Raw genomic sequence first — 26,637 nt, forward strand, 5'->3', positions numbered from 1 at the left:
TATATTCTCCATAACTTAAATTCAGCTCATCACAGACTGCATGTAAACAGTGTCTCTGAAACCTTATCGCTGAAAGCAGATATAGCCATATCAACAAAAAAGATGTCCTATTACAGTGTGCCTTGCCTGTTTGCAGCAGGCTCTGACATTGTTCTGAATTTATCAGCAGGTTAACAGCTGTGCAGCTTGTTCAGACTATGAAATAGCATAGTAGTTCACTATAATTAGCTGAACAGCGGAGAGTGGACAGGGAGGAACTGGATTTTTCATTCTATCCCAGTCCTACTTTTTCTCACTAACTCAGCCCCTCACCCAACACACTTTCAGCTTAAAGCAAAATGATAGGAATAGTCTGAAGGAAGAATGAGAATGGAAATGCATATCCGACTGGCTATACTGTACTGATTAAATCCCGTCTCTCAAAGCCTATTCAAGATCCTAGTAATTTCTTAACAATTTTCAAAATTGTGAGTTCATCTACAATACGGTCAGCTGCTTCAGTGCTCCCTATGTATTAGAACTAGGGTTGCCAACTCCAGGTTGGAGCATCCCTGGAGATTTGGGGGTGGAGTCTGGGGAAGGCAGGGTTTGAGGAAGTCCATTCACCAAAACAGCCGTTTTCTCCAGAGGAACTGATCTTTGTAGTCTGGAGATAGTTGTAATTCAAGTAGGACTCAGAGAATCAGAGAGTTGGAAGGCACATCCAGGATCATCTAGTCCAACCCCCCTGCACAATACAGGAACTCACAACTACCTGCCCACCCACAGTGACCCCAATTTCATGCCCAAGGGATCCCTCCATCAAAAATCCAGCTTGGCATGGAGGAAATTCACCTAGCAATTAGCAATTCCCTGGGTATGCAAGGAACGACCACAAGAGACTGGCACATCCCTACCCACCCACTCACAATCTGCATAAAGTTGCCAACCCTGGGTTGGGAATACCTGGAGGCTTTGAGGGTGGAGCCTGAGGATGGTGAGGTTTGGAAAAGGGAGGGACTTCACTAGAGTATAATGCTAGAGAGTTAACGTTCCAAAGAGACTATTTTCTCCAAGAGCATTTAAAATGTCACCTGAAGATGTTGTAATAGTGGAAGATCTCCAATAGGATTGCCAATCCTATTTCCAGACCCCATCTGGAGGTTGACAAACCTAATTAGAATAAAAGTATAAAAAATCCTAGACACCAGGCATTACCCTGAGGGTAAATTGGATTAAGGAGGAGCACCACTCCTCTCCTGTAGCTCTAAAATGGGAGCCAGAGATGGTGTGTACCTCCTCCCTCAACGCTTTTGGAGGCATTAGTCCGGCCTGGAGCCTGCCTAGTGGCATCTCTCTACTCATGTTTGCTTTGCTGACCAGTCAGTTCTAAATTTTATGCAATAATCCAACTTTTGGTAAGCAATTTTATCACTTTGCAGCAAGGTTCACTACCAAGGTGCTTTATCTAGTATGTCACATATTCAGCTTCTCTAGAAGACCAGCCAGTAAGAGGAAGTTTGATGTCATGTAGAATTAGTGCAAGGTGATAGTTCCTGACATGGCCAGTTGCCTCCGTATTCCAAAATCAATTGTTCCCTCTCTCCTGATTTTTTAGAGTATAATCCAGGCCCTTTAGACAATTTATGTGAGAGACTGCCTTTCTTCTGCTGAGACCATTTAAACTGATCTCTCATCTGTCAGCAAGACTTCCCTCCACTTACTGGCTACACCAATGCTTATACAACCTGACAGACTGAAACTATGTTGAGCAAAAGAAGCGTACAAGCTTAGACATATCTGTCTAGAAAACATGAACGTCCTCAGTTAATAGGGTTAGTATAGTACATGATACACAAGATCCTGCAGTCAAAAATGTCTGCTAACTGAAATGTAGAAGAAAGTATCTCAGAACATGCCCAGGCTACATACCTGTTGGACTGAACTAGCAAAATGGCAGCCAAAAAAAACTAAAAGTAGCAAAGGCAAGGCTCTAACAACTGTCTCCTTCATGCACTCTGCCACATAGATTTAAGAAAAAGTAGGTCTTTATGATAACAACTAAGAAACTGCAGACAGATGATAAGTGCATTCTTAACTTACTCTAAGAAGTTAACCTAAAACAAGAGCATTTAAAATGGTGAAACCTGGTGTAACACCATGGCTAGGACACTGAACTATATTTTCATCTTCTATGAAATGACATCACTGCAAAGCAATAGTTCTATATGCTAATACCAAGCCTTCACCGCATATTAATATAGGATTGAGTGAACAGATTTTGATAACTTTTGCTATACATCTTATTCCCAAGTTGTTACAAATGTTTGAATCTTTCTATACAACATCTTTTCTGTTAAGTTTTCTAGACAAAAGAAGACTCTCTCTGTGAGAACCATTAGCAGGACAAAAGAAGACTCTCTGTGGGTACCATTAACAGTCTACATCTAGAATAAAGCCAATTCTCAACTCTGCTGTTTACTGAATCATTCTATAGCATGGTTGACGCCATTTACACTAGCAATTGTATCAGCCTCCCATGTTCATACTTCTTTGTTGACTTACAGTGGAATCCTAAGCAAAGTTATACCATTTTCAGTTCTTTAATTTCAACAGAAAGGTTTAACTGCTTAGGATTTCACTGTTAGTACTTTTCAGCATAAATTCTTTCACTCCACCTATCTAGATAACCTTACACACACATCAAAATATTTTGGCTTCACTGACACACTATAGAAAAGACTGGGATATGAAACAAAGACAGAACTGACTCCTGTCAGACTCCAGTTGATATCCTGTCACCCTCTTCACTGATGACGGTAGAGGATTTTGTTGGGGGGAGGGACTTTCCCATCACCTATTAAGTCTCATACATAGTTGGGATTTGCCAACTCAGCCTGTTCATATTAACAGAGGCATAGAAGTAATGGGGAATTATATTAAGAACCTTTAAGAACCTATATTAAGAACCTATTAAGTATCTTTAAAAAAACATTTCAAATAGTAAATAAATGGGAAAATCGGACAAGCGATGAATTTATCACCCTAAGCCAATGACGGGCTTGCACACAATTTAGCAAGAAACTACCTTTACTCTGGGTATCACACAGTACATAATGCAGAACAACTAAAACAAATGGGGGAAAGAACTTACCTTGAGAAGGATGTCCACAATTCTTTGTTGATACTCCACAGCTTGCTTATCATTCTTAAAGTCTTCAAATGTCTATTACAGAACATTATTTGGAAAGAAGAAAAACAGGTCATAATTTTATCCCCCAAATAGTGTGAAATAAATTGTAACAATCATCACCAATTTTTTCAAAATACACTTCCTCATTCTAATAGCAAATATGACTTCCAGTAGTAATTCTCTTCTTCAGAGTAACTGAAGGTAACAAAGGTAACTGACAGTATGAATGAAGTTATCAAATAGGGCCAAAGCATAGCATGGAAGAAAAAAAGGCACATACATAATTGGAGCTTGGAATGTCATGTCATTCCACTAATGTCATTTCAGAAATAAAATATACTCCCCCTCTTTTATGCACGACTTTGTGTGTAGGATGTTACAGCTCTGTGCCAGGCACAGAGAAATGCTTGAGCCAGGTTTTGAAAGGATCAGAGTACCCCAAACTGGGTATCCAGAAAAATAACTAGTTCATAGGGAGAGGAGAGCATATTAACTAAGGAAAAGGATGTTTTGAAGGTGGAAACTGCAGGATAGCCAGAAGCAACAGAAGAGGAAATGCTTCCAAGAAAGACAGTAGCCAGAAATGTGATGGTGAGGCATAGGGGTATATTGGTGGGAATGGAGATGTGTCAACTTAAAATTTAAAAAATCCAAATATAAATACATAGAGTACTTAAAGTTTAACTTAATAAATTGGATTTAAAATGCCACAAGCTCAAGTGTTAATCTAGGTCTAAATTCTAGAGTGATCACTGGCACTGACTGATATGCCATTCACAATAGAGAAGTTATATCTGTCCAGCGCAAAAATTAAACAGTTTCTGAACTGCGCGACATCTAATAAATGGCAGTAATACTGGTTACTGACATGAGAGAGAATTAATTTAACAGTACAAATAGCGATCAGGATTACACACAGAATTACATATTGCAACTCTGGTCTTATATTGGCATAGTTTGTCCACATGATCCACAATTTTTACTATCATTCCTGCATAGTATCATCCCCACTCCAAGATGCAATTGCAAGTGGAAATGCTGAGAAAAATGAAAGGGGTAATAATGGAAGTAAAATAATTTAGAACTCAATGTAAAAAGCAGCCTTCACTTTGTATTGAGCAATGGCAAAGTGCACCTTAGGCAAAACAATCAATAACCACAAATTACAGTGTGGCCGATGCACATCCAGCACTATCAGCAACGAACTAAGAGCTGATGATCCTAACATTATTGGAAAGGGCTTGAAGTCATAATGCTGTTACTACCCTGTGCCTCACCTACCAATCTTGACCATCCCTTGCAGCTTTAAAATCTCTAAAGTTCACACATGCATCTTCTGGCCTACATTAAGATCAACAGGGAAAACAAAGGAAGTCGTCTGTTTCCCAGTTCCTATATTTAGTGCCATGGCAGCCTCTGGCTTCCAGAAGGAGCAACTGCAGGGACTGGTCTTTTTGCGTTTCTCAGCTAAAACTGTATGCTGAACAAGTGTGCTACAGTATAATTGTTATACTTTACCCAGCTAAGTAAAGGAATCCATAATACTAGACAAATCTAGTATAATCTAGTTTGGCAATATGTATTATTAGCTTAGGAGTTACATTGGTTTATAATAACGTCCATGCAGAGACAGTTTAATGGCTCCCTGTGCTTGCATTATAGAAAGTTTAGGATACAGCAATTACTTAATTTATGCACTTACCTTACTCAATATACAATGAGCCTAACCTGGTTTAAGGCCAAGAAGTTTACCACGGAAGGTTGGGGAAAGGGAATCTGCTAGCACAGAAGTTATGATAGTAATTCAAATCTCCTTTCTTCTAACAGGTTTTTCACTAATAAAGGCAGGGACTGTTGGTTCCTCAAGGATGGGAACACTATTTGAGGCTCCGGGCAGTATAAACAGAATGAAAATAACGGTACATGGAACTTTGTTTCTATATAACATATGAATGAACTACAACAATACTACAGCCTAAGTAGATTTTGCAGTGGCTTCAAGTTCTGCCTTTAAAGATTAGCAAGCATCATAATTAACAAATTTAAAAGTAATAACAGATTAAATTTTTTAGATTAGTACAAAGCTCAGCTAAGAAGACATGAAGCAAATTCAGTGTAAAGCATGATAGGATTTCTTCCACAATAACTTTCTGGAAGTTTTATTGCCACTTACCAATGCAAGCACATTCAGAAACTCCCGAGTATCGAAGTGCAACAGTGTACGGACATAGGGGTAAACTTCTTCATCTACTGGTGCTTCAGTCGAGTGTAAACGGATAAGAAATTCAAAGACCTGCAACAAAAAATTAATGATGTATCCCCATAATTAATGTGCAAAGGCTTGAAGAACCTGTTCTAAGTTTATAAATTCCAGAAACCTTCTGGAGTACAGTAAATGAATTTTCAATACAGTGCCCTGTGCCTTAACTACTATCCACTGTGCTGAAAACATATATCATGGCATGAGGTCAATGGTTTAGCGGTAGGCAGAGTACTTCAGTTTAACATATCCCATTGTTTCTTACATCCATTTTCACAATTATTGACATTTACTGCTGTTCACTGGTATTTGAGCAGAAATTATCACCACAGGTTGCCCCAAATGATGCATTCTGGCTAAGGGCAGAAAGGAACTTGCCTTCCAGTTTACTAGACAAACATGAATCTTCCTAACACACTGAATCTAGTATGTGGACAAAAGGATAAACAAAAGATAGGCAAAACATTGTTAACAGGATTTAAAACAGAAAACAGGGCATGAATATCTGGTGAATTACAGGCCAAGAACTGCTGGGCGGGAGAGAATGTAGGTCAGACCACTGGTGGAAACTTTAATTTAAAATGTATATTATAAACATAAGATTTGCCCTTAGCTCAAGTACTATGTGCAATGGAACATGTTTTAACTAACCTATACATTTCTCTCTCCCCATGCCAAAAGTTTAATTAAGCTTTATACACCAACCAGAAACTAAAATCCCTCATGGCCATATAAAATATATATATTAGGCACTACATTCTAATGGAACTACCTCTCAGTGGAATAACGGGGAGACCCAAATACTTACTGTAAAGACAATCACAAAAGCAATCCAATTTTTTAAAAATCTCATCTATTATGATTACCAAAAAGACACCAGTGTAGCCATCTGCCAATAATAGTAGCTCTAATATCTGCGCATTATTGTAAGGAAATGAAATAATAAGACACAAATGGAATGCAGGACAAAAACCTACCTTTTTGTGTGTTTTAATTTGCTGTTGTTCCTGCCTTTGCTATCTATATATATCTGTATTTCTACAGACTATTGTTTCCTTTATGGTCCAGCTATGAAAACACAGGGAACAGTCCTAAATAGACCTACACAGAAATAAGTTCTATTTTATGCAATGGGGTTTACTCCTAGAAAAGTGTTCTTAGGATTGCAACCATAGGCTCATAGCCCAGAAAACACTGGGATGCTGCTGAGGCAGCCACTGTCTAAATAGATATCTAGCATTCGGAGATAACTGGGAAAACAGCAACTAGCAGTAAAAAATGCCCTTCAAAATATTTCCTATTAAACGCACTCACACTATTTTCATCTTTTAAAAGAGTTAAATTGCTCTCACACATGTTACAGAACATTTTAACGTACCTGGTTTTTAACCAGGGGCACCAGATCTTCAGGAATATTGCCCAATGGATAAGCCCGACCTGCCAAACTGCAACTGTATAAAAAGACAAAGAACAAAGACAAATATAAGTTACATTATCCCTTTATAGTATTCTAAAGAAATTGTTGCCATAGGCCACAAACTTAAATTTAATTGAGAAAATGTTTCCCTTTCTTTTCAACTGCATATAGTTGCTTCCACATGGAGGTTTTGATCCACATTCCTCTGTAAACTACAGGGGTTTCTTCCAAACATTATAATACAAACATTTATTTCCTGGATCCCCCCCCCGTCTACTGTATATTTCTAAAACCTACTCGAGTACCATCTTTCCTGAAAGAGCACATACAAAGTGAGTTTGATCAAAGTATAAACAAGGAAGTGCACAACAGGGAATTGTCTCCGCATTGAAGCAGCCATTTTCTATGAGCAGCATCAGATGCACATCGGACACAGACCAAAATAAAGACAGCAGAATCTTCATTCCCTGAAATACTGCTCATTAACATTTTCACACATATATAAAAGCCTCCAAGGAGGAGCCAATCACAAATATTATTTTCACCAAGCTATAAGTTATTCATAACAACATATGTGCTCCTTCAGTAATCATTCCACAAGCAAATCAATGTTCCATGTGCAATAATACTTAATAAGAAATCAAGGCTATAACACTATCCCAGTGTCTTAAAACTGAAGCAGAGATGTGTACTTTGCATGCTGAGTAAGTGCTATCCTTCCACCAGGAGAATAAAAGAGACCATTCAGATCAGAACAGCCATGTGTTATCACTGTGTGTGCAATCTCACCTGATGTGTAACCTTGCAAGGTAGCATCCAATCATTACGTATTACTGTGCCATCCTAACTGGAGTTACACCCTTGTGATTGTTGTATATGTCCTTCTGTGTGTCCTAATTGTAATGGACTTAAGTTTCGCTTACAGTCTTGTCAGTGCACTAAAGGCTTAGGTAGGTGTGTAACTCTGCTTAGAACAGCCAAATGTCAGAAATGAAATTCAAAGCTAATGGTGTTAAATTTAAAGTGTATAGTTCTTGATATAAAAAAGAAGTTTGTTGCCCAACTAGCTCTGGGGGGTTTCGTATTACCATTCTAAACCAGATGTTATTTAGTGTTGGCCCATTTTCAAGTAAAACAATACAGGGATGGGAGTTTCACACAGTGAATTTCCTTCTACTAATGAGTCATATCTGAAGAGCTATGGCCATTTTAAACAGTGTCGCTTCTCCCCACACATCCGTTTTCACCGTGTGATCTTCCTTTCAGGAAGTAAGTTCTAGCGCTATAACACTCAACTTAGAACTTAAATAAAAACCCTCCAAAGAAGATAGTGCAGTGAAAAGGGAGAGGGGCAGCATTGCAGGAACCTCTACACAGCACTCTACAGTGATTCAGAAGTGCAAGAAAGAGGTAAAAAACAGAAGAAAGTATTTTTCATCAATCGCAGTTCAACCATGCTTTGCTAACCCGACACAAATGGCTTTGTCTGACCAGGTAAATGAATTCTGCCAGCAGCTGGTTACTAAAACAGGTCTGTCTGAAATGACAGGAAAAGTCCATTAGCAACCAGTTACTAAAACTGAATACAAAGGCAGTTTGAAACCCCCTGTGTGACATGGTAGTTTCGCTCTACTTTCCACATAACAGAACAAAGCAATTAACCACCTTAGAATGCTGGAAGGACGTACCTGATATAAACAAGAAGCTTGTTGCCCATAATCACCTGTTCATCTACAAAAACATATGGGGGAAGGATTATGTCATCTTTTGAAGCAAAGAAAGGGCAAAATTATTTAAGGCTCATGTTTTGATTTATCTAAATTCTTTATAAATGCTGATTTGCTTAGGGTGTTTCCATATAGGAGATTTTGCTCTGGCAGGGAGATAACTGCTTAGCTCTGGATAAGTCCACACATAGTGGTCTGTATTAAGAAAGTCTAAATTTGGAAGAAAAAAAACAGCTTCTTAAGAGACAGGAAGGGAGGATTTTGGATGCAAATTACCAGACAAATACACCTTGTTTCTCACTTGCTGATGGCAACAAGAGCAAATGCTGTTGGAGGGGGTTGGAATACAGCCAGAAAGGTGACTCTTCTTTGAGTTCTAGCAGTTTGAGGACAGGTGCCCAACTCTACATACCCAGTAATAGAAACAGGTGCTTGTAGGAGGTCATTTTACTATATATAGTAATCTCATATGCACACAAAATGGGAAAGCCACAGGCATTCCATTGAACAACATGCATTTAGGATCAGTGTTCATGCTAAACTACATGCTTGTTTAAAACAGTTTGTACATGAAAACCAATTTTATATACAACTCCTCTTGTGGAATAAAAAAGTCAACTGTGAGCACAGGATGACAGTGAACTGAGCAAACAATACTACAAAACAAACTCAGAACATTAAAATTAACATAAGTTATTCAATGAAGAAGTACTTAACAGGTATCCTGTACCTGAGAGAGACTTGCCAGCAGCAAGGGGAGGAGCAATGACCTTGAATAATTTCTGGAACAAGATTGAAAGAATAAGGAAGCGAAGAAACAGAAACTTAACCCAGATGTATCCTTAATGAAAGCTATAACCCCACCATTTGCTTAGACCCTTCCCGAATACACATGTGCAAACAAATACATATTTATATTGTATGTGACATAGGGTATACATGAACTTTGCAACACAGAAATTATTCCTTTTCACAGGAAATTTGTCTTCAGTTAAACAGCCCATATGTTGCTAGCCCCATAAAATTATCAGGGCTGACTACAATTCTGAATTATTTTATTATTAAACTTATACCCCACCCCTCTCAACAAGACGGCTCGGGGAGACTTACAAATAAAAAGCAAAAAGCCTTTACAATAATAAATACAATAAAAACCTCTAAAAACAACATTCCCCCCCAATCAAACCCCACAAATGATCAAGCAAGGCAGATGAATTATACCAATGCGATAATAGTATCCTTTAGAAAGTTTTTTTACCATTAACTCAGACAGAAAACTGGTGATTAAACAGTCCATTCACTCCCACAGTTACTTAATGTCCATATAGCCAAATAATAAAACATATTTCCACACAAAATAACTGATTATTTTGATGATTCACTAGAATTAAAAGCATGTTGATGACTAGTCAAGATGTCATCATCACACAAACAACCCACATGCTGTTTATTTTCTACCTAGACAGGAGATAATTAACTTGGGCAATTATTATGTTGCCTAACAAGCGTCCACAATTTATGTGGATGGTATTTATCATTATGAATGTGTCGTCACTTTCATGTTATTTTCCCTTAAAATAACGCACATGAAAAGCTGTCCTTGCCTCCTGTGTGGGCTGACACTCCAGCAATTAGTTGAGTCATACCATTTTAAAAATCTCATCTCATGGTGATCTAATCTGCCTCAATACCAGACGCAAAACTTTAATGATATCTGCTCCCAACACAGTATTGATTAATTTCACTAAGAGAGAACTGATGATAGATCAAATCCAAGCATCCATAACCTCATATTCTTCAAGGGCCCATTTGCTTATTATGTTCCGAGAAGAGATCTCAATTAGTCAAAGTCAAACTTTATTGCATTAGGCCAGGGGTAGTCAAACTGCAGCCCTCCAGATGCCCAAGGACTACAATTCCCATGAGCCCGTCAGCAAACGCTGGCAGGGGCTCATGGGAATTGTAGTCCATGGACATCTGGACGGCCACAGTTTGACTGCCCCTGCGCCACTGCAAGATCAGATAACAATAAAATTGTTAAAAACAAATGCAGAATAAAAATCACACTCAACCCATGCATTCTGCTCATTAGCCCATAGTATTTGCCACAAGGCCAGCTCAACTCTTTCTTGAGGCCAAAGCAAAGGTGGCAACCCTTTGCGTCACAAATGGGTCCGTATCAGAAAGCAAATACCTTAATTTATCATGAGCTGAAGAAAATGCCCCTGGAATAATTTTATTTAGAAATTTCCTCCTTGGATCTGTGTAAAGTGGATATTCCAATAGATAGTGTGGCAGAAAATCAACTACTGGGTTCCCACAAATACAGAGATCTCAATTACAATTAAAGGGGGGAAATAAAACTGGACTGTTCCACTCTGAAAGTAGGAAAGGTTTAAAAAGCAGATCACAATCACTATAAAAGATAAGTACTCCAGATATGTGACACATACCTCCATGGGAGTAATGAAATCATTCATTCCACTGTTATAGACATAGATCATGGCATCATACAAGTGATTTTCCCAACACATGAGGACAACCTAAAAACAAATGGAAACCCTGAGATTTATAGATGTGTGAAATATGATAAATGTATGGCTTCAGAGTGAAAACATTCAGCACTACTTCTATCCAGAGCTGGAACTGGTTTCTTTTGTACAGGAGTAGTCAGTTTGTATAGCAGTGCAAGTTTTTCAACTCAAGCATTTGCATACGTGAGCTTTTAGAAGTGTTATATTGGACTCTGTAGGAACTGGGATTAAAATAAATAATGGTGGCTGGATTACTACAGATTATTTCTTCACCGTTTCTTTGAGAAAATTACAGTGGGACAGTGGAAGCATTGAGCACAATGCCACATATAAGCTGCAATATACTGAATTTATTAGTTACGGAGCACTGATGGAGTGACCATCAGGGTTTTCCACCTTGTAAAACATCCTTTCATTAGAAATAGAGAGTGAACTTTGTACAGACTAAGATAGCTGTAAAGTACCTTGGCAGCTTGCCTGAGGGAGGGGGGAAAGTCCCTCGGAGCTGGCTAGGACAGGGAAGACACCCCCCCCCATCAGATTCTAAAAGATGAGACAAGACTGAAGTGATAAGCAGGCCATGTTTTGATTGGATAAATATTTATCTAACTTTCTATAGAGTGGTTAATTAGATACGCTGGATTTTAGACATGACACAGTGCCACCTCTTTTTAGTGCAGCAGTTATTAAAACAGTATTTTGAAAGAATTCTCTGGCATTGAGGATAAGTTGGATCTCTCTCCACAATGAGTTAAAAAGAACCTGTCCTTTTTAATGGTGGGTGCATCAGCAAAAACAGAATGAGACATTCACAACATTTTTAAGTATACAGAACACTGATTTCACCTGTTGTATGTCTAGGCTGGTGATGTCCATATGTACAATGCAAGCCTCCATATTTGCCATTAAATTTTTGTCTTGGAAGTGAAGCAGCAAGTCTTTCATAATTTGAGCTGTGATTCCCACCAATTTATCACTTAAAATGTAGGGCTCAAGACATTCAAGAAAGACTCCTTTTGCCACAGAATTTTCACTCATCTTGTCATACATCTGACTAAACAACAGATCCCTAAAAGGGAGAGGATGACAAAATGTTAAAACAGAGATTTTACTGAATATCCATAATTTGATTTAGTTAACTATTGTTCATGTCTAAAGAAAACCACCATGGAACAAGATTTTCTCCATTCAGACCAATATTCTGAAAAGGTGAGGCCTTAAAGGAACATCAATTTAATCTCCTGCTGTTTTGCAAATAAACCGCTGAAAAGGCAGTGCTGTGATGTAGGACAGGTAATACACAGAAAAAGCTTCACCTACATCCAATTATTTCACAGTCAACTATCAGGTCTAACATTTCTTTTGGAACACCCGTTGTCTATCATTAAGACAACCTACAGATCTTAAAAGAGCTTGCTGCCTTCATACAGTCACTACAAATGGCAGGCTCCTTGAATTCAATAGGAACACGTTCAAGCTCTCACTTACATTCGCTGAAGCAGAAGGCAGTAGTCAACAATGACAGGCACCATATCCTGGGGACGGAGAGCACAGAAAAAACAAATTATCAACCTGAAAGTACATTTAGATGTCTAACATTGCTTTAGCATGTATCAGATAGAGCAGCAAAAGGAGTCTTACACTAAGGGCAGCAGGATAGCAACTTGGGTAGAGCAAGAACATTTAAATATGGTGGTTTGAATTTGTTGAAATTGTTCATAAGCTGTAATTGCTTTCCTCTGAACTGTAAGCAGAAAAGGAGCTCTGGAAGGAAGGTAGGAAGGAAGGAAGGAAGGAAGGAAGGAAGGAAGGAAGGAAGGAAGGAAGGAAGGAAGGGAGGGAGGGAGGGAGGGAGGGAGGAAGGGAGGGAGGGAGGAAGGGAGGAAGGGAGAGAGAAAGAAAGAAACACACAGAGAGAGAGAGAGAGAGAGAGAGAGAGAGAGAGAGAGAGAGAGAGAGAGAGAGAGAGAAAGAAAGAAACTGCTCCAAAGAAACTATACCTGGAAGTACTGTTCCATCACTTGGAGTTTACCCTGGTCAGGGCATTTCTTCATGGTTCGATCAGCATAATGAATAAGGATTTCAACCATCTATAGTAGGGAGAAGGTAACAGTAGTAAGGAATGCTTATGAACTATTTTATATTAAAGGAAAGTGCTTACGATAGCAAAAATCAAAGGGTAGTATGTTCAAAATCAAAGGGCAGTATGTGAAAAAATCAAGACTCCATTGATTACAGAATTAATTATACCAATTTTTCTACATACTTCAAATCACTTAAAGAAGCACTAAAAAAGCTCACAGACATCTGTGATCTCACTTTTTAGTTTTGTAATTCTGAGGTTCTGAGCTCAGTTTAACTTACCTTAATGCTGAATTCCTAAAAATATTTGGGAGATTACTAAGATTTGACTTTGTTTGATATTAGTATGTTAATAGAGCATTTCAGAAGCACTCTACGCTTTACATATTACAGTATACAGGGCAATGATTTAACGCAGTGGTCTGCAACCTTTTTTAGGCTGCGGACCGATGGGGAGGAGGGCGATCCGGCCATGCGCGAAACTGCCGCACATGCGTGTTTGCAGCCGCACATGGTGGTTGGGGACCACTGATTTAACGGACAATGGGAACAAGTATGCTGTCCATCCCCATTAACCACTAAGGATACTATCCACTCCTCCAACATGCATTGCTGGAAGTGGTACAGTGCCTATGCACATATGCTCAAATCTCCATATTTTGGAACCAATGGGAACAAACATTCCCCATCATAGGGGTGAAGCCTATATACAGATGATATTACATGCCTGGATTTGGGTGAATATGTCAAGGCAGCGGGCCAAATACAACTGGTTGTAAACAAGAAGTGGGCCCAGCTCACTACTTCCTACTCTCTCTATGTCTGTTGCTCTGTACACTAATTGGTCACACCTTTATAAGCCTAAAGTTATAATTTGAAAGTGTCAACAGACACATGCCAGTTATCAAGGGTCAAGATGCAACTATCATGAATCAAAATATAATGCATTGATGGTTGGTCTGACCCCTAGTGATCTTCTTCTTTTGCATGCACAAACAACTGTGTTTTTGTTAGGAAGACAAAACCAGCATCTTGCACAAAAGAGATTGCGAGTAACCCTGCAACTGAAAACAAGATGTTGCAGGAATAAGACTCACTCTGTCAGCAACAACAGCCTTTCGTTTGTGCTCATCTCCAGATAACCCTGTAGAAATAAAAATAAAAGCAAAATAAAAACCAGACAGCCACTTACTTTTCATGACCAGAAAATGATATTTTCTCTTCCTACAGCATATAACGATCTTCTTGTTCACACCGCTTTTTGTAAAGTCACTTAATGGCATGTTAAAACAGATTTAAAATACTTTAGAACAGCCTTACAATATGCACTAATAGTATATTTCATGTACAAATCTGAAAGCAGCATTTCTCAACAGAAGAATCTAGATTTAGCTGTTTCTGTAATCTGCTCTAGCTTGAGGGCTGTTTTTATTAAATATCCTTTCAATACAGTTTTATCCTATGGCTTACTTTTAACAACTGGTTTTATGGCTTGTTCCAATGGTTATTTATTATAGATAATGTTATAGTATTTTTTATAATTCTCTTGTACTGTTTCTCTTTAAAACCTGTAACAAGTTGGTCTACAGAGACCTACATATAAATTTTCTAAATAAGTAACTATCTAAAGGCTACACTGTAACTGATTTAAAGGTCCTGGGAACATATGGAAGTATTGGATCCAGACTAAATTTTCCAATAGCAGAGCAGAATTTACCAGTCTCCCTCCTTAGCGCACTGATCTCCAGAATGCTGCTTCTGGGACGATAGGAGACCCTGAGGCATGACAACTTTGGAGTTTGTGGTAGAAGGCAGAACCAGTGAAAATTAGTAATTTAGCCTGGATCCAAACCAGTGTGAGGTGGATCCAGATGTCATCATTACTGAGATGACACATCACTCTAAATCTACAAACTCATTACCCAGTCTCATATACGCCCAGTCTCATAAACTACTTTCCCTTTGTAGCCTTCACCACAAATGCTGAAGAAGTGGCTTAAGGTCACGAAAGCTTATATTAAAATAAAATCTTGTTAGTATTCAAGATACTATTATAGTTATGTTTATTCTAAATGTCGGAAATCATTTTTCCCTAGCTATGGACAAAGAACTGAAAAGGAAATGCTATGTAAGATTTCCACTTCAGATTTAAACTGAGATTTCAGATTTCAGTGATTTACTATTTTCTGAAGCTGTTTTGACCAGGATTAACCTGTGATGTTTATGCTGCATCACATCTCTTTTCTTTCAGTTTATTTTTGCACTCTGAAATTCCTGAAATTCTCATGCAACCAAGAAGCTCAGGGATTGCAAAACTCCAATGGCTGCTCTCAAAGATCCGGCATTTCCTTGAGGTGTACCCTGTGAGCATGTAGCTCTCTTAAAAATCAACTCAGGGCAGATTTCCCACTGTGATTAATGTCCATGACTTCAACAAGAGAGATTAACTAAGATCAGAAACACATTTTGAATTTTAAAAATTCAATCTACCAAAAAGTTCCATAACATGCTGCTTTGTTCATGTCTACAAAGTAGCCTAGTTAGCCCATGCACATACAGAATCTCGTTTTTTATTTTACATCTCGAAAATATGATATTGATTCAAGGACGCAGGCACATTGTTCTCTCTTCTATTTGATCCTCACAACAGCCTTGTAGAATAGATTAGGCCAGGTTTTCTCAACTTTTTGATCATTGAGAAACCTCTGAAACACTCTTCAGGCTTTGAAAAACCCCAGAAGTGGCACCATCATGAAGAATATGGTTGGGAAGCATAGCTGTGTCCATGCCCACCCATGGCCCCTCCCCTTCCCACCCCCTCCAGGCTCAGCATTGGCCGTTTTGGGAGGTGGGGGGAGGTCGTCATGACCAATATCACTCGATAAATGTCTAATAATTTTTTAAAAATATATTAAGAATTAATTAACTCCTACCCAATTCAGGAAACCATTCTAGGGTTGTCAAGAAACCCCAGGGTTGAGAAAGCCTGGGTTAGGCTGAGACAAAGTGACTGGTTCAAGTTTACGCAGCGAGTTCCATGGAACAGGAGGGTTTTTTTATTTTTAGTGTTACCCACGTGATAATTTAGTTGGATGGCATAATAATGTCAAGATAACAAACTCACCTACAACAGCCTTGGCTTTACCTTCATGAAAGGACCAGGCAAGTGCCAAAGCTTCATTTAAGCATTCTTGTTTCAAAAGATGATCTATTCGCTTAAAAAAAAATGTTATCCGTTTCCAGCTGAAATATTGAAAATTCTTATTCACTAAAAACTGTGCACACAAAGAAAACATTTAACATAGGAGTGGTAGTGTCTGCTGATTAGGAACTTCAAGAATGATGGTCTTGAATTATGAAAAACATCTCTGGCTTCTCTCCCACTGTTCAGATGACTCGTCCCCTCAAAAACAGGGGCTCCAAGAGTCCATCTGTTCCACTATATATTATTTCTGGTAAGGCCTTGGAGGAGGATTGTGTCTCATGGCTTAAGTATCACTCAGCACTTAACACCCACTCAGGGAAGCTGTCCCGCCCCTGAGTGCCTCCTCCTCCAACCAGCTTGCCTGTCAGTCCAACAACCAGCCAATCGCCTTCTATTCCCCACCCCTGAATGCCCCCTCCTCCTTCCACTTCTCTCTGAGGCTTGGAGGCTACTGGTGAGTTCCCTAACACCTGCCTGCAGCCTTTCCAGGTCCTGGGTGAAGGGGGAGGCTGTCCGCAGAGTTCTTCCACTGCACCACCCTAATCTAGCGCCCGTTGTATTCCTGAATGCAACGGGCTTGGCCCCTAGTTTTATATAATCAAAATCATCAGCTTTTGATTTCAAAATGAGCAACATAACAAACATGTCAGACAACTGCTACAGAATCATACTCCCAGAACTATATTGCCTCCTTCTTGTGATTATTACAGCACAGTTGCAGACTGCCATGCTCTAATACTTTAACAATGTCTATTACTGAAAGATCTATTCCACTGGCAATTCACATGTTTATTTACTTCATTGTTACCCCATCTTTCTCTTGAAAGTCACTTATGACATATATCCTCTCCTCCGTTTATCCTCCCAACAACCCTGCAAAACTTATAATGCAGAGACTGTGACTGGCCCAGTCCACCCAGCAAGTTTCTAATCCTCATGTGGGGATCAGAACCTGAATCCCCCAGATTCTAGTCTGGCACTCAGCCCATTATGGCAGATTGAATCTCATGAGCTAATGGTGCTGCCTTTAGCAATTCCTGATACCTTTGGAACTTTCTGTTGACCCATCTCCCTCTATAGAGAACCAACAGAAAGTGGTCATGTTGCAATGCAAACAAGATGCTTAAACTTTTAGAGAAAAATTTAGTATGTTGCATTGGTAAAACATTACGCTAAAAAAACCCCTTTAAATTTAATCGAGAAACAGCATTCCTCTTTTCACCAAAGGATAAAACTTAGCATTGTAATAAGTATCCATGACTTACTTCTCGCCAGCTCCTCAGTGTCATCACATGCACAGACTGAAAGCAGAGAAAGGTAAAAAGGTGAAATCAGAGTTATTAAAACACCTATTAGCAATATTTAAGGAATATGAGTGCAAGTAGGATAGCAAGGCAGATTTTCCAAACAATACAGAAATATAGTTCAGTCCAGTCAGTTTCAAATCTCACTGAACATACTGAAAACTGCTGGCATTTGAACATTTTAGTAGTGCTAAAGAGATCATTCAATCAGCAGCAACTGATGCCTATACTGGAGCCCCTGATGTCGCTTGGTTAAGTGAAGAGGCTAACCTCTGGTGCACACCAGAGAAAGAACACTGACTGTCGCTAAGTGTCACTTGATGGACCAAGAGAATCTGCCGAGGTGATCCCTTTATCTGCCATGTAGATGGTGATCACCTAGATCAGTGGTCCCCAACCCGTGGGGTGCGGCCCGGTGCCGGGCCGCAAAGGCCTTGGCGCCAGGCCGCAGCTCCCTTGTGGCCTGGGAAGCTTCTTACTGCGGGAGGGGGGGAGAGGGAATCAGGGCCGTGCCCGCGCATTGCGCATGCGCGGCCAGGCCGCGCATGCACGGCATGCGCGTGCGGGCAGTTGCCCTGCCGGTCCCCAGCCTCAAAAAGGTTGGGGACCACTGACCTAGATGTTGTACTTGATGCATCTCTATCACAGACAGCAGGCTAGATGTAGTACCACCTTGTTTGTATGATCTGTGGCCACCTGCACTATTTTGCCTGATCACTGGGCAAAAGGCACAAAATGATTGGTACTCAGCTAATAGTTCCCAACAGTTGGAGTGCCGCTGTCTTTTTTATGATGACTAAGGGCAACCAGGGGTGTGACTGTCAGAGTGTTACATCCATCCCTATAGTGTTGCAACCATTCTGAGCATCTTTTGAGATTGATGGCAGCTTCCCTCCATACTGGTAAACCTCTCTAGAAGCAGTTTTCTTCAAAACAGGCACCGGATTGTAAAAGGAGACTACCCAAGAAGACAGGAGAGTAATGAATACTAGAAAATACTATAAAGGGAAGAAGCAATAACAATGGCCAATTTTTTTGGTGTTGTCAAAGGGAAAAAAATCAGTCAAGAAGATAATCAGACAACTAACAATAACATCAGCGATAAGAGAAAGATAGACAAGTCCAACTTACTTTTGTACCTAAATAAAAGATCTGACCGCCACAATTACTGATGGACTGGTAGCAAGCCTTCTCCCCCACCAATGCCTACCAAAAAATAAATATTTGTACTTAATAATAGAACATAAGTATTTCCAGTTAGTAAGAAAACATGTATAATAAATACTGGGCAAAGAAACCAGACAAATCCAAATATTTAATAGTGTCTCTTATCTCTTTGACTTTATTATTACACAAAACTCAGCAGGGGATTCAGTCCTTAACAGTAATTTACATAAGTAGATGCTAGCCTAGTTTAACAGGTGCCGTAGAATAATCCGGTTTAATAAGGCAGGTAAGCATTTACTTATAGAACAAACTGGATATATTTCTTCTTATGGTTCATAGTACAGAATATAAACTTGATGTTTTCCAGTTTATCAACTATGAAAATAACAAGTAGTTTAAGGTGCTAAAAGAATATGTTGCTTGTACGGGCAAGGAGTTTCATCAGTTTCTATAACACTCAGTCAATATTAGATCCAGTTTACACTTATTTCCATAAACTAAATTTAAAAGTCTGGCAGAGTAACTGCTGGAAGTTATAACTACACAGTTTTACCTACCTTTCTAAGAAACATAATCAAAGAACAATGGCAGAATTGCTTTAGAGCAGTGGTCCCCAACCTTTTTATCACCAGGGACCGGTCAATGCTTGACAATTTTACTGAGGCCCGGGGGGGGTAGTCTTTTGCGAAGGGACATCGCCGCCTGAGCCCCTGCTCCACTTGCTTTCACGCTGGAGCCCCTGACTTCCCGCCGCCCACTGGGAGCATCTGCGCAGTGCCATACTGAGGTGGAGCCCCAGCCATGGTGGCTACCAGAGAGCACCAAATGTGAGCCGGCAGCAGAGTGGCAGGGCAGCCCCCGAGGCAGCAGCCGGGGAGGAGGACGAGGAAGAGCAGTGGCCCAGTACCGACTGATCTACGAACCGGTACCAGTCCCCGGACCGGGGGTTGGAGACCGCTGCTTTAGAGTAATTTGAAATGACTCTAAAGCAATGATGAACTTTCTATATGCCCCTCACAGTACTATCTATTAGTGGCCAATTTATTTGTCAATAAGCTTCAGAAAAATACAATATAACCTCTGGTTATATTTGGTCACAAAGAATTTTAGCGAGATGCCTCACTGTGATATGCAGTATTATCAACTGTTCCTGTCAATTTTATAATGATCAAGTCCAATAAAAATATTCCTGTTGCTGTGTGCAATACCACAGAAAAAGCTGACTTCGCATAGCTATTTATCTTGTTGATAGCCCAGTTTGAATACAGTATTTTCCATGCTAGTTCCACATATCCTTGATAGCTGGTCCTAACACAGTGATTCTCCATTAGACTGGGACAAGATACACAGCAAGAGACAATCTATATGCCCAGTGACTTTCAAATGTTTTAGCATGTCACATGCTAAAGACAACATGATTCTTATGTGAGAGGGAGAGGAAGAGAGAAAGAGGACATAAAGGAGAGAGAGAAATAGAGGAAGTCAGGAAGGGAGGGAGGAAGGGAGGAAGGGAGGTGGAATGGGATGCAACGGGGGGGGAAGAGGGGTATGTGTGATGGGTCCGGGGGGTAATTGCGAGGGGGACGAATTGGGAGGGGTGGTGGTGAGGGAAGAGCATTAGTGGCAAGTAGCTGGGCGCGGGAGGCCCACCCCACTCTCTCCCCCACTGGGGGCCTGGCTTCCTCCCAGGAAGCCTTTCCCCCCATCCCCCTTCCCACCCTCGGCCCCGGCTTTGTCCCAGGGAAAGGAGCAGGCCTGCCATATCAGAGACGCGGCGGGCCTGCTCCTTTCCCTGAGATGAAGCCTTTCCAGCCCCCCTCCCCCCCAAGGTCGCGGCTTCATCCTGGGGAAAGGAGCAGGCCCGCTGCGTCTCCGATGCGGCAGGCCTGCTCCTTTCCTTGGGACAAAGCCTTTCCCCATATCCCCCCGAGTTCCTGGCTTGCGGGCGACGAAAGGAGCAGGCCCGCCGCGTCTCCGACTCGCAGACTTGCCCCGCCCCTTTCTCATTCCACATTGCCCTTAGCGCTTTATTATTACTGCTCCCATGGAGCGGTTTACAGATTAGATTTATTCCCTGCAACTCCCTGGCCGGCTCGTGGCAGGTTACAACGTTTTATAAAATCCCCCTTAAAACCCCTATTAATCTCAAGGAAAATATATCCAAAGAAAGATATTGGTTGGTAGGGATAATACAATGCAGCAGCACATTGTACTTATGTCTGATAATTCAAGCAGCTATACCATAAGGACAACACACACACACACACAAACCCTATTCTATCCCAAATCTGAAAGATTTTGGAGACTTTATTTAGCTGAAATTGTTCTGAATGCACATTTAATAACCACCAGAGAAACATGTATAACCACACATGTCATTTGGCTGTACCAGTGCTTGGCTGACATTGCCTCCTGTTGCCAGTGATTTGAAGTGGCTGCTGTTGTAAACTAACTGAACCTCGGAAATCTCGACAGTCTCAAGCTCCTCCTGTGTCTGACGATCTATCACATGCAGCTTTTCCACACTATCCAGAAGGACAACTGTGCGAGAATTTATCCACTAGGGAAAAAAATTAAAAAGACAAATAATTCATACACACAGTTAGTATGACAATAAATAAGACCTCAAAAGTCTTAGTTCTTGAAGGGCTGAAGATGAAATGGCACTGTATAGTTGACATGTGCAAATTCAAGACGGAAAAAAATAAGGGGAAAGAGGAACATTATACTATTTCCCAAGGAATATTTAACTGCGATCATCAGCACTTTTCCGTATTTTATTTAAATGAATAGATGGTCTTACTTGTGTATCAGAATCCCAGCCCCTACTCCCACTCAGAAAAAAGTTGACTTCTAAGTGCCAAGGGTGAAAACTGATGCCCAGGCAACAAATTCTTCATTTCTTCACACTTAGATTGCTTTTATTTGCTATATTTGCAGGTCATATTCTCCCTAAACTTCCCTCAAACAGCAATTTCTTTTGGTTTACCTTAGAAGTAGAAAAATTACTGGATCAAAGATCTTCCTGTAGTCACCACATGCTGTGGGATCACAGGAGCAGGAAGCAGTATGTTACTTCAGAAATATTAGCAAGTGTAAAAAGCACACAGGGCTTCTTTTGTAAGTTTTCTATAAAGAATTACATCCCATTAAAGCTGAGAAATACAAATCAGCCACAGAATATTACTATTACTATCTGAATTCAAAAAGTAGCATTAGTAATTACTCACGGTAAAATTGATGAGATCATAATGCAGATGCAGTTGCTTCTGCTTTGTTACATGAATTGCCCCAGATTCATCTCTCTTTACCTGATAATGGAATCGATAGTGTATTATTCTCGTACACTAAAACATTCTGCTTTCAGCCATGGAAGTGGACCAATATCATCAGCTATGCCCATTGTCAATAATTAAGATAAAATATAAATCATATCAAATGGCAAGAGGGCAGCAAATAAACACTTTAAATAATGAAAATATTATACACTGGACAGACAACTTCAGCATGCTTAATGAATAATCATACAAGGTATAAGATGCAGAAAGCAGAAATTCAAATGCACCATATTTATTAAGAGCAAATAGCATTGTACTCATGCTGAAGTTAAAGAAAAATACTATGTGGACCAGAATATGGCCTAAGATCGGCAAGACCTGACTTCAAACCACAAAGTGCACTCCAGACCAGTTATTCAGCTCTCTGCCTAACCTGAGAGGATTGCTGCAAGAATAAAAAAGGGACAGAAGAACCATGAATGCTGCCCTGGGCTCTTTGAAGGAAGGATGCATCAATAAGAAATGCATGCTGTGCCTATTCCAAACAGACAAGCAAGCAGAGATTAATGTCACAATAGAATTATGGACATCCTGTGACCATATGCAGCTTCATGTTCCTCTAGAATTTTGGCCATTTATTTAGAAAGCAAGTCTCCAAGTTGACAGGGAACATAAACCTTACTAGAAGGAAGTGAACAACATCTCCTCGACAGAAAGCAAGAACGGGATTCACAGATGTCTGCACTGCAACAAAATGCCAAGCCAGCAGGGGAACACTGGATGGGTCCATCTGGAGAATAAAACACATCCAATATTTTTATGATGGGAAGAGGTACCAGTTGCAGAAAAAAATTAAGTAGTATTTAAAATGTAGAACTATTTAATAGTTCAATTGTAATTGTAATATGAACCTATAATTTCCCTTTTTCCATATACTTTGGAAAGTTCAATGGGCAAAATGAACTGAAGAAAGGTTCAGGATTGAACTAGTGACAAACTGTGGCTCTATGACAGGCATATAACACATACTGCTTACACTCAAAGATTTATAAACCAACAAGTTTGCAACTTACTACATTCCTAGCCTGATTCCACACGGGGGAAGACATCTTTACATGCATTGATTTTAACAGCCTTAACACTGTGCACAGGTGCAGGCAATAAGTTAGGAGTCTTTAAAGACAGAATTCAACTCCTCATTAGATACAAGAATAGCTTGCAGATTATAGTGCACCACAAGAGAGAGAAGAAGAACTGGGCTTTTTATATCCTGCTTTTCAGTACCCAGAGAAGTCCCAAAATGGCTTACAAAAACCTTTCCTTTCCTCTCTCCACAACAGACACCCAGTGAGGTAGGAGGGCTGAGAGAGCTCTAACAGAACTGCTCTGCAAAAACAGCCCTAAAACAACTGTGACTAGCCCAAGGTCACTTTAGCTGGCAGCATGTGGAGGGCTGGGGAATCAAATCTGGTTCTCCAGATTAGAGGCTGCCACTCTTAACCATTACAGCATGAAGAACAAAGGGCTGAATAAGGTATGTTAGATAGATCCAGAGCAGCTCAAGGACTATTTTAATACAGCCTGATTGTTCAATGGTCTATGCTTCTGTCTGTCCTTATGCTAGCATGAACCAGATATAACCATCACTCAAACTTCCTGCTTGCCTGTGGAAGTCTGCTCTTCGCTTCCAAACTAATGTTTTCCTTCAATATTCCTCATTCATTATAAAATAGATTTGAATCAAAAGTAAGCTGATCAAATTACTCACACGGCCATATGGAAAAGTCATCCACACCTTCAATGATGGTTTCAATCCAATGACAAGAATCTATGGTACAAAAAAAAAGTAGCTTTATTTTTTTATGTCAGGGGTAGCTTTATTTTAAGTTTTTATGGTTTTATGGCAGGGGAGTTAATGGGGATTTTCTGGGTTTTTTCTGACACTGTAACCCACCACGCGCCTTCGGGGAGTGGCAGGAAATAAATGGCAATATAAATAAATATATAAATAAATAAGTCTCATATTTCAGGATATTGCTAGTATCTATTTTAACACTTTTTAAAAAAGCAAGTCACCTTTGTTAAAGAAGCCATGGCCAGCAGAGAGTATTGGGTAATAGGATGGTCTCTCAGTTCAGTTTTCGCATGCAGTGGTTCAATGCAGCAAACCTCTCCTTTGGAACCGCTGAACAAACAGCGTGACTCACATGTTCGCACCCCCATAACTCTCCTGAGAGCAAAGCATGTGGCATAGTAAACAGGTAGCAATAAGACCACTGCAACCTTACATATTTAGAAACAAGAAACTACATGTGTAAATTCAATACCAATAATACATGGCAGACAGGACATTTGTGATTTTTTTCCTATAGTAACTTTGCAAATAGTTCCAAGGTGATAGCACAGAGGCAACTAGAGAGAACCATGCTGCCCAAAGGAAATTAATACTTCCAACTCCAGCTTCATAGAAACTCTCATAAAATAATTTACTTTTGATCATTTTACAGAACTTATTTTTTGGTTACAGATATTTCCTTCATTGTTTCAGGACAGGACAGACTGGAATGCTAAAAAAAACTAATTTGCCTTGCTCATACACTCAGTTACCAAGTAATGCATGAAGTCTCATGGGAATACCAAAATTGCTATTCTGTAGAGTGAACATGTGATGCTTTGCATGTGAGCAGAGTTGCAATCACTATAGGGAGCAGACAACAAAGAAACCAATACAAGACATGAGTTACTTAACTAACCCATACATAAGAGACATATCCATATAGTATCAGCAAATTACATCAATTTAGGTCTATACATACTTCATTTCATGTATAAAGAATGTTATTTTAAGTAGAGATTTCCATGAACAGCTTGTGCCTCAGTCACTGAATAGGAGGCAATCTCTAAAATAGATAATTAGAAAAGGATTCTCAAAATTACAGGGAACTATCCCTATACTGGAGCGATTTGTGTTTTTTCTTTCTAAAATCTTGTGCAAACCATGGTACTGGAAATACTGCATCTTAGGGATTACTACTTGGAACAAAGATATTTCTAAGGATTTAATTTTTTGAAATTGTGCTCATCTACAATAAATAGAGAGATTCTTACTTGAATGACAACTCAAAAACTGAACCTCCACTGTCGTTGCAAATTGCTAGAGTTGGGTCATCTGTAAACTGAACAGGACATTAATATTTATCTTATGAAAATGTTCACAAAATATCAAACTGCATGGTCCCTCCCACAATTTTTTTCCAATCTACCTATATATATACCCGTGTCCCTTTCCTGTTTGCCAAAACTATATTATCTGCTCAATACTTATTACAACTCCATTTCCTACAAGCTACCAGCCTTATTCCCATTTCTTAACATAAGTAGGATGGATCCTGTATTTTTTTCTAATGGCAGAGTTTTCCTCCAATGAAAGTGGTTTTTCAAATCTAGAATAGCTATTGATACCTTTGGAAGGTTCCTTACATCAAAAAAATCTCTGGCATTAGTAGAACTGATCCACAAGATAAAATGCAGTAACTTACCTCTCTGCAACCCTACACAATATTCAACCACTCCTTTCTCACAGCAAAATATCATGTGATTAAGGAGGAGGAGGAGGAGGAGGAGGAGAGCGGGGTTTTTTTACCATGCTTTTTACTACCCTAAGGAGTCTCAAAGTGGCTTACAATCACCTTCTTTTCCCCATAACAGACATTCTATAAGGTAAGTATGGATGAGAAAGCTTTAAGAGAAATGTGTTGGACCAAAGTCACCCAACTGGCTGCATGTAGAGAAGTGGGGAATCAACCCAGTTCTCCAGATTAGAGTCCTCTACTCTTAACCACTACACTGACCACTACACTGTACCATCCATCACACCACTCTTAACCACTACACACACATTCACATTTTATTCAATCAAAAATATCACACACATTTGATTTGTTGTACTTGATTTTTTTCAGACACAATTTATTAAGCAGAGCAAGTGATCATTTGTTACCTTAATGTGTAATATTGCTGTTCCTGGAGGATGAGCATCTGTTATTGATCTCAAAAGCTTTCCACTGGCAAGATCCCACATTGTTATCTACAGGTAAATATTTTTTTTAGTACAAGTTCTTATTTCCAAAGTATGCAGATAGTAGGAGAGATTTGCTAAGTTACCTACACATGCAGTCAAGTGTAATGGAATTAATAAACTTCCCATTTATTATGATCTTGAGTACAGAAGGAATTTCACTTTTGATTAATATACAAACATCTTTTAAAAAACAAAAAGCCCACTCCCCTTCTCTTCTAGGTGCACCTATGTTCCTTCTCTCTACTCACTGGCCTTATTAAACCTCTGGATAACACTCTCTCCACAATAGGGTGTTGGCAGACAAAGTGTACCAGAAAGGAAGAAAGCCCATTCTCAAACTAGCTGAGCAAACAAAAGCAAAATGGCCACTGAGAAAAGCATATTTATCTAACAGCAAGTGATACTGAATT

General features: G+C 39.6%; 1 protein-coding gene across 5 annotated transcripts in view; it reads right to left on the reverse strand.

Annotated features, from left to right (window-relative positions):
* The window catches only part of VPS8 (VPS8 subunit of CORVET complex), a 93,293-nt gene that overhangs the window by 52,970 nt on the left and 13,686 nt on the right, over window positions 1-26,637 (reverse strand). For all 5 annotated transcript variants that reach the window (XR_013233535.1, XR_013233536.1, XM_077349202.1 and 2 more), the window contains 20 exons: window positions 26,147-26,233; window positions 25,255-25,322; window positions 24,223-24,376; window positions 23,915-23,974; window positions 22,829-22,936; window positions 22,099-22,179; window positions 21,258-21,428; window positions 18,833-18,907; window positions 17,663-17,698; window positions 16,317-16,407; window positions 14,290-14,336; window positions 13,111-13,200; window positions 12,599-12,645; window positions 11,957-12,179; window positions 11,030-11,119; window positions 9,307-9,358; window positions 8,538-8,580; window positions 6,811-6,883; window positions 5,346-5,465; window positions 3,134-3,205 (listed from right to left, as the gene is read on the reverse strand). Coding sequence is in view for 3 of the 5 variants with exons in the window: in XM_077349202.1 (XP_077205317.1) it covers window positions 3,134-3,205; window positions 5,346-5,465; window positions 6,811-6,883; window positions 8,538-8,580; window positions 9,307-9,358; window positions 11,030-11,119; window positions 11,957-12,179; window positions 12,599-12,645; window positions 13,111-13,200; window positions 14,290-14,336; window positions 16,317-16,407; window positions 17,663-17,698; window positions 18,833-18,907; window positions 21,258-21,428; window positions 22,099-22,179; window positions 22,829-22,936; window positions 23,915-23,974; window positions 24,223-24,376; window positions 25,255-25,322; window positions 26,147-26,233 (1,788 nt within the window). In the remaining 2 variants the exon portion in view is untranslated. The remainder of the gene's footprint in view (window positions 1-3,133; window positions 3,206-5,345; window positions 5,466-6,810; window positions 6,884-8,537; window positions 8,581-9,306; window positions 9,359-11,029; window positions 11,120-11,956; window positions 12,180-12,598; window positions 12,646-13,110; window positions 13,201-14,289; window positions 14,337-16,316; window positions 16,408-17,662; window positions 17,699-18,832; window positions 18,908-21,257; window positions 21,429-22,098; window positions 22,180-22,828; window positions 22,937-23,914; window positions 23,975-24,222; window positions 24,377-25,254; window positions 25,323-26,146; window positions 26,234-26,637) is intronic.

The sequence above is a fragment of the Paroedura picta genome, chromosome 8 (genome assembly GCF_049243985.1).
Source record: "Paroedura picta isolate Pp20150507F chromosome 8, Ppicta_v3.0, whole genome shotgun sequence".
NCBI classification, from domain to species: Eukaryota; Metazoa; Chordata; class Lepidosauria; order Squamata; family Gekkonidae; genus Paroedura; species Paroedura picta.